Genomic DNA, 13627 nt, shown 5'->3' on the forward strand with positions numbered 1-13627 from the left:
CTCTGCTCTATTCTTCGAGGACGATTCTGTGTTCATAGACCATAGTCCACAGAGACTGAGTCAAAACAAAAAAATTGGGCAAAAGTCACTTGCTACGTTAAAAATTAACTTTACTTTCTGGATGCAAAGCACACCAGGAAGCGCAGGTTAAATCAATGTGAATGAATACCAGTTAAGAATGGGCTTTGTATAATTATGCCTCATTATATGGATGACTGTAATTGTATCTAAATAAGAAACTGAAAGGGGATTACAAATACAAATTATCTCATCCAAAGGAACAAACGTGCTGCAGCACACAAAAAGGACAGCACCGTTGTTTTCATAGCTATATCCATATGTGTGTGTGTGTGTTTATAAATGTTTTTTTCAGACTTTAAATTACTTTAGCCAGTAGGGATGTAAAGTTCAAACCCTCTCCTATTGAAACTCCAAAACCTGAACGAATCTAGGTGTGCACTGGATTATTCCACCCAAAGACATTAACAGACACTCACACACATAAACGTAACGAGATTTCGATGGCCTCAGTGATCCTGAGAGAGTGTCGAAGGATGTTGAAAGAGAGAAAGCAAAGGAAGTGACAGAGCCGTAGAAAGGATGGAAGGAAACGAAAGAATGCAAAAAGCAGTGAGAAGGATGCTCAAGAGAAATAGAAGAGTTGTGCGATCGAAAAGACCAAACAAGCGCTAGCTCACTCTGTAACAAAGACTGTTTTAGTGCAGCGGGGTGAACTCACAGCTTCCTGTAGCAGTTGCTCCAGCGAATAGATTCTTGGGCGGTTTCCTCTTTCACCATCGATAACAATGCTGAAGCTAAAGAAAAAGCACAGATGAGAAAATAAGAGATGAGGTTATTTCCAGATGCTTGTTTTATATTTGCCTGATCCCATGACATAGGTTACTCCCACTCTGCTTTTGTTAGAGCATCCCTTCGCTGATTGAGCCTGAGGAGCTATATTGATAACCAGAGCTACGTATGAGGCGATGTGGGGTTTCTTATGTAAGGAAGAGACAGGCACAAAATGTGTATATTAGAGAAAACTTCTAGTCCTCTCATTTCTTGATTCTAAAGATTAATAAATCTAGTTTGCATGAGTTCTTATGATTTGTTGAAGTCTAGAAGGATTTATTTGCAATAGTTGGTTCACGTCATTGTAGCAGAATGAACACTGAAAAAGGAAGAAATATTTCACTGTAATTTGAAAGAGGGAAGTAATCTAGAGCTGCATTCAGAGGTGAACTGAAGTCTGGAATTTTTCCTGAAATTGTCAGTAGTGGTAGAACGTAAGAACCAAAATGACTGAATCACTTGATTTGAGCACTTTCTAGAATTTTTCCTTCCAGTCTCCTGGTAAAATGCCTGGACACTGTCAGCATGAGCCAATGTGAGAATAGAGAGGAAATTTTTTGTGAACGTATCTGACAAACACAATCTCCTGCTGCATAACTCATACATATAAGGTCTGGAAAATGTCCTGAACCAATTTTCCAGACACAAGTTTGTGTTTGAAAACAGCTATAATCTTAGATAACATTTTAATTATCTACATGAATATTTGAAAACCATCTCATTAAACCAATGCTAATGTGCATACATGTCTGGGAGCTCCAGAGAGTGGATCCTGGCAGCGTAGAGAAGCTCATCCTCCTTGGAGATCAGCACTTTGAGTCCATCGGTTAAGAGCTCCTTGGTCAGGACACAGTTAGGAACTGCATGAAGAAAAGCAAACATGACGATTAATCACTGACATTATCTGCTGTTGGGAAAACTATTGCAAGAAATGCAGTGTATTGTCTTACATTCAGGGCTTTTGTTGAATGAACAGCTGCGGTCTTCCTCCTCTTCTGAGAAGCTGCTGCCATCCATCTGAAAGCCCTCGTCTGCCGCAAAGCTCTCCAGAAGCCGACTAACTGCTCGTCCCTTTGGCTGCAGAATGGAACAGACGGAACGGACAGGAGAAGAGATGGATGTGTGGATGGTTAAAAAAGTTCAGATAGAAAGTGTGATGAAAGATAGGAGAAACTGTTTAGCGTGCAACTCAAAGTAGCAGCTATCCACAGGGGACTGCACAGCGCCTGTATCGTTTTCTATCTGTAGCCATTTTAATCCAAAATGTTTTTCACTCTGTCACAGTAGAAGGTGTGAGACCCCCACTCCCACCTCTTTCCCATAGCTTCTCTCCCAGCCTCTCCTCCCATAGTCTGGGCTGTGTGCAATGTGCACATCACTATTAATAGTTCTAGAGTCCAATTCGTCAGGGAGACCGAGAGATATCGCGAGATTTGTTCAAAGAATGTATGACATGTCACATTTTCATACGTTTGGATTCAGTTTGGCAATTTCTATGTGTCTGGTTCCTTAGTGAAGGCTGAACCAAACACTGCCCAGAGTCATGAATGTCAATTACTGACAGACAGCATTGAGTTGCTGATGAGGCCATTGGTCAATTACAGGCGGCCAAGTGTCGGGAGTTTCCCCATTGGCTGTTGCTATTGAAACTGAATAGCACACACAGTTTCTATTACGTTATCAGGGGGCATTTACTTTGCCAACTTGGCGAATTTGTGGCTGAATTACCAGCTTTTCACACCCCCTTAGTAACTTTAAGTCAGAAAAGCACCCCAGAGACAAACTAATGACTTCCTGGACAAATGTCAGCTACTTTCCGTAGAAGACAGTCGCCAGTATTACCCCGAAAAAAATGAGAAGCTCGCTCCTCTCTCCATCTACTACTCCGTTGCAGAGGAGTTGAGAAGCAGCTTTTTCACCAGGTAGAGGCTGTGAGACAAAAGCTAGTTTCTCAAATGCAACCCCGGACTTTTCTAGGCATCACATGGAGGAGATGTTTGTGTCAAACGCAAATTACTGAATCAGGTGAACAAGACTTTATAACAGATTTCACTTTGCCCACTCTCAGAGTACAACATCAATGTAATGTGAATTCTTACTAATGAATGGCTGCATTCACGACTCGGCTGAGACGAGCAGACGACGAGTATGTATCCTCTATGTGCGAACACATCTCACATGGACGGTCTCTGGTTATGTGCTGCATTTTTGAAAGGGCAACTATGCCGCAATGTCCACATGGGAGTTCCAGACATTTACGGTTCAGATAAAATAGAGCATGGGCAACGCATACCCTGAGAGTGTGCTGTATTTGAACCCATCAGGGAATGCTAAATCATAAATAATCCTGTAATGGCATTTTATAATGACATCATCATCAAAACGTATGCATCGTGAATGTATTCAGCTGCTCTCATTCTGTATATCAAAATGTCTATCAAATGTGTTTTGCTAACCTTATTGATGGCCCCTCTCAAGCTGGTGCTCTTGCGAGTCGCCCTCTTTAGCCTCTCACTGGTGGTCGGGAAGGTGGCCAGTCCCATGCTCCTCCTGTAGCGTTTGCCTCTGGTCCCCAGGCCGCCCCACCGAGGCTCCTTAGACCGAGATCCACTCTGCCTTCTGACGCCCTCAAGCCGGTGATCTTCACGGCGACTTTTGACTGCGGGGGCCAGATCCATCCTGCAGGGGGGCTTCTCCCTGACTTTGACCAGTCCCTCAGCTCCAGACAGACACTGGGAAGCTGTGCGGTTTAATTAGAGAAATAGACTCAGACCAAGCCAGGAGGAGAAACACAAAACAGATGCTCCCCCTGAATGTGAGGGGCAGTTTTGTTGACTCATAAATCAGTTTCAAAGTACGGCCTTACCATAAAGCTCCTGTCTCTGCTTTTTGTTCCTGGCTTTCTGATTGGCCTCCAGCTTTACAATGGACGAGGGACTCGGGCTTGTCATGGAGGAGCTGGAAATGACGTCTCTGGGGGGTTGGGATCTGTAGTCTTGACCTTCATCAGTATCATAACTGCCTTCCTCTTCGCTTTCATCTAATGGAGACGGAAAACAATACAGCACAGAGATGCGACTATTAGGTGGGTTTTTATGAACCCACTTGGCTTATCAGATCCAGCTCTTGAAGTCATTACCCACCAGTGAAGTTCTTTAACTTCCTCTCCATCATTTCACAGGCACTTCATTAGCATACAAGTAAATAGTTTAACTGTTCATTGAAATGATCTATGAAGTGCTTTGCCTCCCTGGTATTTCCTGGTGTGAACCCACATGCTACAGTGCATGTGTGTGTGTGTGTGTGTCACTGCACTTTCTCAAGCAGCTCTTTGGCGCAGTCAGCTAGTCTCCAGGGCTGTCAGAGCCTCTCACAGGCAAGTGTCCACAGCTGTGGCTGCACATCTAACCCAGATCAGCCAACGAGGCTGTTCGCTGAGGTGTCAAATGTCCATGCACGCCCGTCTCTGTTACAAGACGTTCATCAACACCTTTTCACTCACCTCTCATTGCTTTTAAAGGGGATTTACAAATAAACAATAGCATGCACATAAAGTGGTATTGCAGGACACCCGATTCAATGTGTCAGCGATACTTTGGTTAAACACACACTTGGAACAAGTTGTGTGGGCTTCAGGCTCTGCGATCATCACCCAGGCCAAAGAGGTTTGCTTTGATTGCTGGTTGATTTGTAAGTTTGTCTATACGCACGATAAAAGGTTCAGTGTGTAAGATTTAGGTGATAGGGATCTATTGGCAGAAATATAAATTAAAATAAATAGTTATTTTAGTGTAAGTTTAGATCGGGAACAGAGGCCACTATGTTTTTTTACTGCAGTCCAAACTGGACCTTTTGACAACTCAAGGCATCCACAGGTTCCCTTTCAGCTTTGGATCGGTGAGGTGAGGGGTATTCAGCTGCAAAATGCATCTTCACCACTATATGTCACTAAATTGTACACACCGAACCATTAAACAGAAAAAACTGATCAGATTAACATTAAATTGAATGGTATTAGGCTGTTTTCACAGGGAATAATTTATGGATGCTAATGAAAAAAAATCTTGCATATTTAGGGTACTGATATCTATGAATGTGTGAAATTTGGTGCATTAAGGGGAGTGTTGGGTCTATGAGGAGGTATGAGCTATACTGACTGCCAACCTTCATAGGTGGCTTTTCAGTCATTCATGCAACACTTTCATAGAACAGGGAATAGGAGGTCCCTAGTTGACCTGGGGTGTGTGTGTGTGGGGGGGGTTGGGGGTGGTTGATGACGTTCTAACACGCAACAGATGCATAAATGAAAAGAACCCGAAAAAGAAACAAATATCTCTCGAGCGAAGATGTCAAGAGAGTTTGTGGTGATAAGAGCTGACGACGGTGTTGAGTTGCTGTAAACATGATCACATGATATCCGCAGCGAAATGAATGGCTGCTTAAGTAGTAGTAAAGGGGAGAAGCCAGAGAGAAAACGTTAATACACCATACAGTAGGGGTCAAGGCCAGCAAACATGCCACGGTCTCAGTTGCTTTGAGGACATGGTTTACCACTGAGCCAGTTTCATTACCTGTCAGCGTAGACACAAGTTTCTGTATTCACTGCCTCACCTTGATCAGAGGAGTCACTCTCTGCAGGGGAGCTCTCTCCCTCTGCCATGGCGTCCTGTCTCTGGCCACGGACAATCCTCGATCTGGAGGAGGAGGAACCCTGTGTAAGGCAGGTCGATCCCTTTTTACGTCCATGTCGCACCTGCCCAGTCCAGCTCTCCTGGGGGCTGCTGTCCACACTGGCTGCTGAAAAAGTTTGCGAAAACAAATCACAGTTCAAATGTGAGTTAAGGCATATTGTTGGGACATTCAAAATTCAATAATTGAACAAAGCGGCGTGGGGAAACAAGCTCTATTTCTACCTGTGTCACTTTGTCCCCCTGACTCTCGCCGGGATTCCACCTTGCTTGTGCTCTGGCCTCTGTGTCCGTGCTTGGGGTTAGAGTTGCAGGGCGAAACCTCCTTGTCCCTGGAGACAGGCCCTGAGAGGTTCTTTTTACCCTGGGCTCTCTGTTTGAGCTGAGCCACATCACTGGCCAGCTTGGAGCTGAGCACGCTGTGAAGACTGCTTTTTCTGCAGCCCTGCGCTTTTATCTGCTGCAACAGAGAGAGAGATGAGAGAGCCAGAGACGGCCGGTTACACTCCTGGGTCACAGCAGCTGCAAAAGCATCAGGAGGTCAGAGGGAGAGGACTCTCATTTGTTCCCACACAGAAAAGGGAACAGCAGAAGCCTCAATGAAATAGAGATATTAATATGGAGAGCAGAGGATTTGACTCCTGGGGGTAGCACCTAATTAGAAATTGTGTGCAACAAAAGAGTATATCAAACACAAAGAAACAAAGACGGCCTTCTTTCATTTCAGGTTGCACAGAGGACAAGAGGGAGGAGGACAAGGGGACTCTAACCTGTGAGCTGCTAAGTCGCTCAAAGCCTCGACTGGACAGCCTCTTCTTCCTTCTCTGGCTGTCTCCGCCCGCTCCAAGGTCCTCAGGCGACAGTGCAAGCCCCGCCCCCATGGACCTGCCAGTCAAAACAAGGGAGATGCATTCATTAGAGAAAAATGGTGGCGGTTTGCAAGAAGAAAGAGGGGCTAGAACATCACAGGGGAAAACAGAGTTGAGTCACCTCTCTGTGGGATCTGATAACTCTCCTTTCTCTGTCTGATGAACAGAATGACAAAAAGGAGAGAGAAAAAAAGGAGAACCCAGTGTCTGAGCCACACACTTGAAAAATTGGGATCTAACAAGGACCCTGGGATTGTCTGAGGGCAGTGTGGCATAATGAGCCTTAACGCCACATCTAGGGAGTGTCCTTGCGGCCTGTGAGACGCCGCAGAGCTTTGAAAGATGCACTGAGCGGTTGGAGGGCATTGCATTTGTTTGCGGCTCCATTGTTCTCAGCGAAAAAATCCGTGGCTCTCCAGTTGCATTTTCACATCACTGTGGCACACTCTTTCCCCTACGCTGAGCAGCATCACAGGCCAGCCACTCCAAATACCCCTCGAATTTCCCCCTGGAAGCGTGCCAACAGACCACACCGACATGAGCCTGGCCATGCTCAGACAAAAGATTAACGTCCCCTCTCCTGGTGAGCGCGCAGCCACTGCATTTTACAGAGTAAGCAGTGTTTTGAATGTGACAAAGATAACTAAAGCATATCCAGAATTTCCATGTCGCCTCTTTGTTTGCGTATATTTCTGTGACTGCACATTGAGCAGGGATCAAATATGTGCATGCTCCCCTGTCGCGTTCAGCGCAGAAACACAGCCCGTTTGGCCTTGATCTTGTGTGAATCTGCTAATCAGAGTGTCTGTGTGTGTGTGTGTAGCAGAACGTGAGGAGAATGAAGGTGATTGTCTGGGAGTCGGACTGTCTGCCCATTGACTGACAGGAGAGCGACACAGGCCGCAGTGGAGTGTGAGTTGTCCCTGTGAGGCAGATCCCTCCACGGCTTGCCTCGCGCTGCCGACAAACACAATGTGACAGAGTCCCACCCCACTGTGGGGGGTTGGTGGGGCTGAGCGTACAGTGACTAATTAAACAGAATTGATTAGCAGGGTTTGCTGGCAGGCAGAAGTTCTCTGCAGCCCCCCCCAGCCCCCTCCCCAATCAAAGTAGCACCACAAAGGACCCAAGTGCTCTACCCATTGGCATAACAGTGGCACGCATGGAAAACAAACAATGCCGGGATAAATGCTCATAAGCACACAGCTGCATCCGTACCGAATTGTGCAGATGGAGAGAATGCACGGACAGGGAGGCACGAATCCATCGCTGGCTCCGACACTGCCACACGCTCTCTCTGTGGTTCCAGTTTAATAAGCGAAAGACAGAGATTGGCCGGGCTCTTACCCACTGACCCACTGCCCTCCATCATAGCACCCAAGCATCAGCGTCTTGTAGTGGCATGAGTGGCAGGTGCAGTACACGTTTTTACATAACCCTGCCATGTAACGCAACGTGGGGCTAATCAGTCCCCAGTCTGCTTGCCTGTTCCTTGCTCAGGAGTGTCATGTCATTCTCTGCAGCGTCTCACAGTAACACGCGTCCGCAGACACTGAAGGGAGAACAGCCTGGATCCCTGGAAAAGCAAAGTGCCTGAGCCTTGGCTCCAATTTTTAACACAATAGAGAGTCACACTGCAGTTTACTGTACAACACCCCACCGCCAGCGCGTGGGCCCCTCCAACGCACTCCGCTGCAGGGCTCTGGCCCGTTACCCTTTCATTTGAGTGTCATTGTCACCCAGCATCAGTGTCCCCACTCCGATCAGTGCTGGCCTGGCAAGGGGGCAGGGGTGCACGGGCGGAAGGAGAGTGGAGGTGACATGGCAGAGGGGCAGCTGGGAACACTATGGACCGTTGCCCAGAAACCACAGTGAGAAACGGAGAGAGGGAGGAGAAGATGGAGGGAGCGAGAATGCTGCAAGGTGACATTTAGTGCTCTAAGCCTTTCCAAACCCTGTCGACAAGGCTAATTGAAGCCTGACAGCAAACCTTTATCCCCGAGGCCTGTTTGGTTTATCAGTTGCCGTGCCACACACAAACAGGGCTGATCCCCCTGTTTTGACCAAAGCTGACATTTGAACTTTTAAAAATGTCACCAGCATATTTTGAAATAAAGTAGGGTTCTTGTTTCTTGCTTCCCCCTCAACCTTCTTTTTGATATGTCCCCTATTCTTCTTCTCCTGTTCTTCTCACGTGTTCCGCTAACTGCTTTATTTATTTTTTCTTCTTTCACAAACACATGTTGTATGAAAGCTCGAAATGTCAGCTCGGGTGCCTGGACTGTCGGATCGTCATATTATCCTTTGGACTCCCGGTGACCCCGTGGGGCCGCAATGGCAGTGGTGTGTCACATTCCTGCTGCTGGGACAGATTACAGGAGAATTCACAGTACTCTAATTACATCCTCTGCCTGTCATCTCCCTCCAGCCAGCCAGCCACCCCTCCCACCTTCCAACACTGCCCAGCTAAGCTCGACATGCACCGAAGTCAGGCCACTGTGGTTTGCAGTTTGCCGTGTTGAAACCTAAGTCCTGGGTATGTATCGTTTACATATCACACATACACCAAATATCCCTGACTCCCACACACACTCAACCGCAACAATCATGCACCAATAAACATCAGCGTTGAATTAATCAGAAGTAGACTTCCTTAAGTGGTTCAGCTGTATTCTCCTATTTCCTGTTTATGCCAGTGAGAGGCCAGCTTATCAGGCAGCATCCAGCCAGCAGAGACGGGCCGACCGACACTCACTTGACTTTTCTCTGGCCCTCCGATGAGGACACTGGACCTGAGGTGAGGGTGGGTTTCCGCTTCCTCGGCCGCCCCGGTCCTCGTCGCGCCGGGCTGCGGGGGGTTTCCTCCTTCCTGCATACACATGGAAGATGTAGAGGACAGTGAGAGGAACTCCTGAGATACCTAATACATTGACACACTGTTATCGTGAAGGGTGGAAATAAGCTTGAGGTGGAGGGGGATAAGGTCGCACTCACTGGTGATCGTGCTTCCTCTGAAGTTTGGCCAGCTCCTTTTGCTTCTCTTTGTAGCGACGCTGTAGCTCAGCCAACTTCACACGCATCGCAAGCTCAGGACCATCCATTGTTTCCATGCTACCTTTGGCTGGGCAAACCTGAAGTGCACATATTAGTTATTTTTAGCATTAAAAACAACATTTCAAAAGATTGATTGCTCTAATTGACAGTGGAGCGTTGTAGCTGTAGACTTACTGGTTCGTTGCGAGGCGTCCAGCTGCACTTCCGACGCAAATTGAGGATCTTGCGGGCGGGGAAGTGTCGCCCTGATCCTGCAGTGCTGTCTTCCTGGGTGCCCATCTCCAGTGCACGGGCGGTGGCCAGGGTGGCAAGGCTCTGGAGGTCAAACATCAGAAACTCATCGTCTGTAGAGGGGGGGGAAAACATGGATTTAGTTTCACATTTATGCTCGATTTAGATACAGCTGAACTAAAAACTCCTTAAATTTGTCAAGAGACACTAATGGCAAGATATGTGAGAGGGTGTTTGTGCATGCTAGTGCTACGTGTGCACATTAAATGTCAAATCTTGCATATGTAGTTCCTGATTCCAGCAGAGACCGTGTTATATTGTGAATAAATTGGGAGGGACAGACATTGAGGGAAATGATGTATATCCAGGCAGCAGGGGTTACTGCATTATCGTGGAGCTGGAGAAATGTGACACCGTCTTATGTCTTTACATGAATTTAACAAAAATACTGATTCTCCTTACTCAGTACTTGTTTTGGTAAAGACTACTGCTGCGGCATGTTCCACTTCTTCAAATTGCCGACAGCATTGCATCACAGAGACAACATCACAGACTCTGGAATCAGTTGATGATACCTTTTTTTTTTTTTAAAGAAGCCTCTATTGGGAGCAGTTAAATGCATTAGGATGCTGTGGTAAACACAAAACATCCTTTTGTATGAATAAAAAAGCAAAAACACGTTGCGCTTTGAAAACAAGGAAGCTTTTAAAGGCACTTTAAAACAATGGGGTCTAATTAGCCAGGCAATGCCCCAGGGTGATGAAAACATCGACTGCTTTTGTGATTATGCGCTAACTTTCAGTAACATGTTTGGGAGAGTAGAATGGCTACTGGTGTGTTTCCTTTTTTTTCCCCTTTCTGTTTAAGTACGTATTTGCGGTTGTGTGTGTGTTTTATGTGTGTTTGGGCGTGCGTGTGCTTGTGCGCACGTGTGGATCAAGCAGAGGCAGGATGGAGAGACAGAGAGAACGGCTCCCTGAGGAAAGCTGGAAGGGAGACAGAGAGAATGAGAACGGGGAGGTGTACAACCCTCGCTTGCCATTCAGCCCTGTCCTCCTGCTTCTTCTCCCTCTCCTGAGGCCTCTGCATTGTTAGAACAGCCTTTTAGGAAATAAAAGTGCCTTTAACACACCAAAGAAGAGGAACGCCAAGCAGGCATCTAGACAGCTTCTCTGGGGACATGTTAGAATCCACCAGAGGCTCTTTAGACCAGCAGGAAGAGAGGAGAAACTGGGAGGGAACGCAGCGCAACCGAGGCTAGGCCTGAGGGGGGAGTGGGACTTTGTCACAGAGGATGCAAAGGAAAAGGAGTGTAAACTCGGAGAAAGAAATGCATTCTGCTGATAAGTGTGTGTTCCTGTTAGCATCCTAATGTGTTGAAGTAATGAAGAACCCACTGTCCCTCACCATGGCTTTTCCCGCAGCTGCGCTTCCGCTGTTGCAGCTCCAGATCTGCCAGCTCACTCAGAAGCTCCATACCCTGGTGGGAGTTGGGCTGCGATGGGGCAACTGATGGGGTGCTGAAGGGATACAGGGGAAATGGAGGAACGTCCGTGCAGAATGCAGCAGCAATCAGCAGCTCCAGACTCCAGTAACACGGCACTAGAGTTTTTTGGGGCACAGCGACAGTTGCCTGACTTGGGCTCGGGGAGGAAGCTGAGGCTGGGGAAAGACACACAAATTCCACCGAGGCGTCATCAGTGGTCATCTCGTTCTCGCGCTGCTGCTCACTGTCCTTTTCCCCGTCAGGGGCCGGGGACTGTGGCTCAGCAGCTGCAGGGGTAGCTGGGTCAAGCTCAATGATGGTGGGCAGCTCTGGCTCCTGCTCTCCAGGCATGTTGACCTTTTGAGCCGGCTCCACCTGGGGCCCCTCAACCAGCGCCCCATCATCGTCTTCCTCTTCCAAGGTGATGACAGCCTCTGGCCTTTCAGACTCCTCTGTTGACAGGGGGACTGGACAGTAAGCAGCCTCGCACACTGGGCTCTCAGCAGGGGGGCAAACCAGCACCTCCTCCTCAGCAGGTCTCTGCTCCTCCGCCTCCTCCTCTCCAGGCACATAGTTGGCTGCTACCTCCGCCTCCTCCCTCTGCTCCAGAACTCTATCAACCACAGTTCCCTTCTCTTCCTCCTCCACTTCCTCTGCCGGAATTGGCTCTGAAAGAGGCCTGACCACCGCTTGGCAGTCTAGCTCCTCCCCCAGCCTGGAGATAGACTCAGGATCATGCTCAGCAGGCTCCACTTGGACTGCTTCCAGGTCGGCTGGCTCAGCCAGTCGAACATCCTGAGGGGAAGGTCCGCTACTATAGCCCATGGCAATAGCAGGGTAGGTGTATCCTGCAGGCAAGTCTATAAAGACAAAGAAAAATAGAGAATCATTAATGTTGGCGAGAGGATTCTGATGAAAGCTGCCACAAAAATGTTATATGATGCAGTTATTTTCACCATCAAACAGTCCATCTGATTCATTACAGACAGCACCATTTTTCTTGAAGAGATTGCTACATGCGGAGGTGATGAACAGAACTAAAAAGTCTTGCTCTTCAGGCCCACTGTGAACTTAACTCCCATGCTACCTTTGAGGTCAGGAGGGGTGAAAAAACAGGAAAAGGAAATGAAGTGGCACGCTGCCTTGATCTCCCAGCAGTGGGATGGGGAGAGGACCACATGCAACCTTTTGTGAGTTTAAAGTTTTTTTTTTTTTTTAACTGGGCCAGGCCTTATGTTTATCCGAGCGCCTGACACAATTCCTCTGGCGTGCGCCGGCCGTTAGCTCGACATTAATGATGATGAAGAGAGTGCGGTGCCCATGGGGGTGGGGGAGAGGCGAGGGCTGCTATTGAGGTGTTTCTCAGTCATTACTGAGGTAACAGTACTGGAAAGCCCCGGCTCATCTGGCAGTCATTTTCTGCAGCTTAGAGCTGTTCGGTAAATCAGCGGCTCGCCAGCAGAGTCACCCACACACAATACAGCAACACCAGCAGGAAAAACAGATTGTTAAAAGTGGCTATTCCATTTACTTTGGGTACCATGGACGAGGTGCTGCTAAATCACAGAATTCACTATCATTATTCTGTTGCTGCGTAAGACTTATTCAGTTGAACGTTTGTAACTGACAGCATCTTAATCTGATTCCATACAGCATGCAGGCTTTCATCTGATGTTATCAGTGTTGCTCATGCTTGAACCATGCTGGAAAATGATTAGGCAGATTTGTATAGCCTTGAATGCATATTGGTGCTTTTTTTTTTTAATACTCACCAGGCTCCAAAGACTCTGGATAAACCTGTGGGGGCTGAGCCTCCACGCTCTTGTCCTGAGATTCGCCCCCCTTGGGCATCTGTGGTGGGGCAGGGTTGATGGCGGGCGAGTGAGGGGCCTCTGTGGCGGGGCTGAGAGCAGGGCAGGGTGTCGAAGGAGTGCTTTTGGGCTGCGCTCGCAGGGAGGGGGACTGGCAGCAAGGGGACAGGTGAGCAGCACAGGCCCCAGGGGAAGAGGCGTTCCTCTGAGGCGGGTTGTAAGAGTAGGGCTTGGCAGCTTTGGACGTTCTGGGTTCCGAAATGAGTTCCTCCAGCTCAACCGAGGGCTCATTTGGCCTCTTCTGCATCTGTGGCATTAAAAATGTAATCATTTTCAGTTCATACATCCTCTGAAGGATCCAACAAACCAGTCAATCTTAGTCAACTGATTTTGTATAATAGCAATTACATTATCCCTTCCTCACAATTTAGTTGTTGACATAAATAGCAACTTGCTCCTCAACCGAAATTCAGTGGTGAAATCAGCACATCCAGGAAAACATTAGAGGAATTAAAAATAGACTAAATGGTCGTGTGAGAATATAAGCTGACTTATTACTTGCTCTATTTGAGACTTAGTCCTATTTAGTATACATGGATCAATTGCAGCTTATGTTGATTGAACTCTTATTATGTA

At 47.5% G+C, this 13627-nt stretch overlaps 1 protein-coding gene across 1 annotated transcript in view; it reads right to left on the reverse strand.

Annotated features, from left to right (window-relative positions):
- Positions 1 to 13627, reverse strand: part of LOC133970813 (BAH and coiled-coil domain-containing protein 1) — a 67171-nt gene that overhangs the window by 6223 nt on the left and 47321 nt on the right. Inside the window, exons 10-22 of the mRNA XM_062407870.1 lie at positions 12953 to 13298; positions 11102 to 12040; positions 9638 to 9807; positions 9404 to 9540; positions 9165 to 9278; positions 6311 to 6425; positions 5766 to 6000; positions 5464 to 5649; positions 3719 to 3892; positions 3309 to 3592; positions 1803 to 1929; positions 1598 to 1712; positions 740 to 815 (exon numbers count right to left, since the gene is read on the reverse strand). Of these exons, the coding sequence (XP_062263854.1) occupies positions 740 to 815; positions 1598 to 1712; positions 1803 to 1929; positions 3309 to 3592; positions 3719 to 3892; positions 5464 to 5649; positions 5766 to 6000; positions 6311 to 6425; positions 9165 to 9278; positions 9404 to 9540; positions 9638 to 9807; positions 11102 to 12040; positions 12953 to 13298 (3018 nt within the window). The remainder of the gene's footprint in view (positions 1 to 739; positions 816 to 1597; positions 1713 to 1802; positions 1930 to 3308; positions 3593 to 3718; positions 3893 to 5463; positions 5650 to 5765; positions 6001 to 6310; positions 6426 to 9164; positions 9279 to 9403; positions 9541 to 9637; positions 9808 to 11101; positions 12041 to 12952; positions 13299 to 13627) is intronic.

The sequence above is a fragment of the Platichthys flesus genome, chromosome 16, assembly GCF_949316205.1.
Source record: "Platichthys flesus chromosome 16, fPlaFle2.1, whole genome shotgun sequence".
Taxonomy (NCBI): Eukaryota; Metazoa; Chordata; class Actinopteri; order Pleuronectiformes; family Pleuronectidae; genus Platichthys; species Platichthys flesus.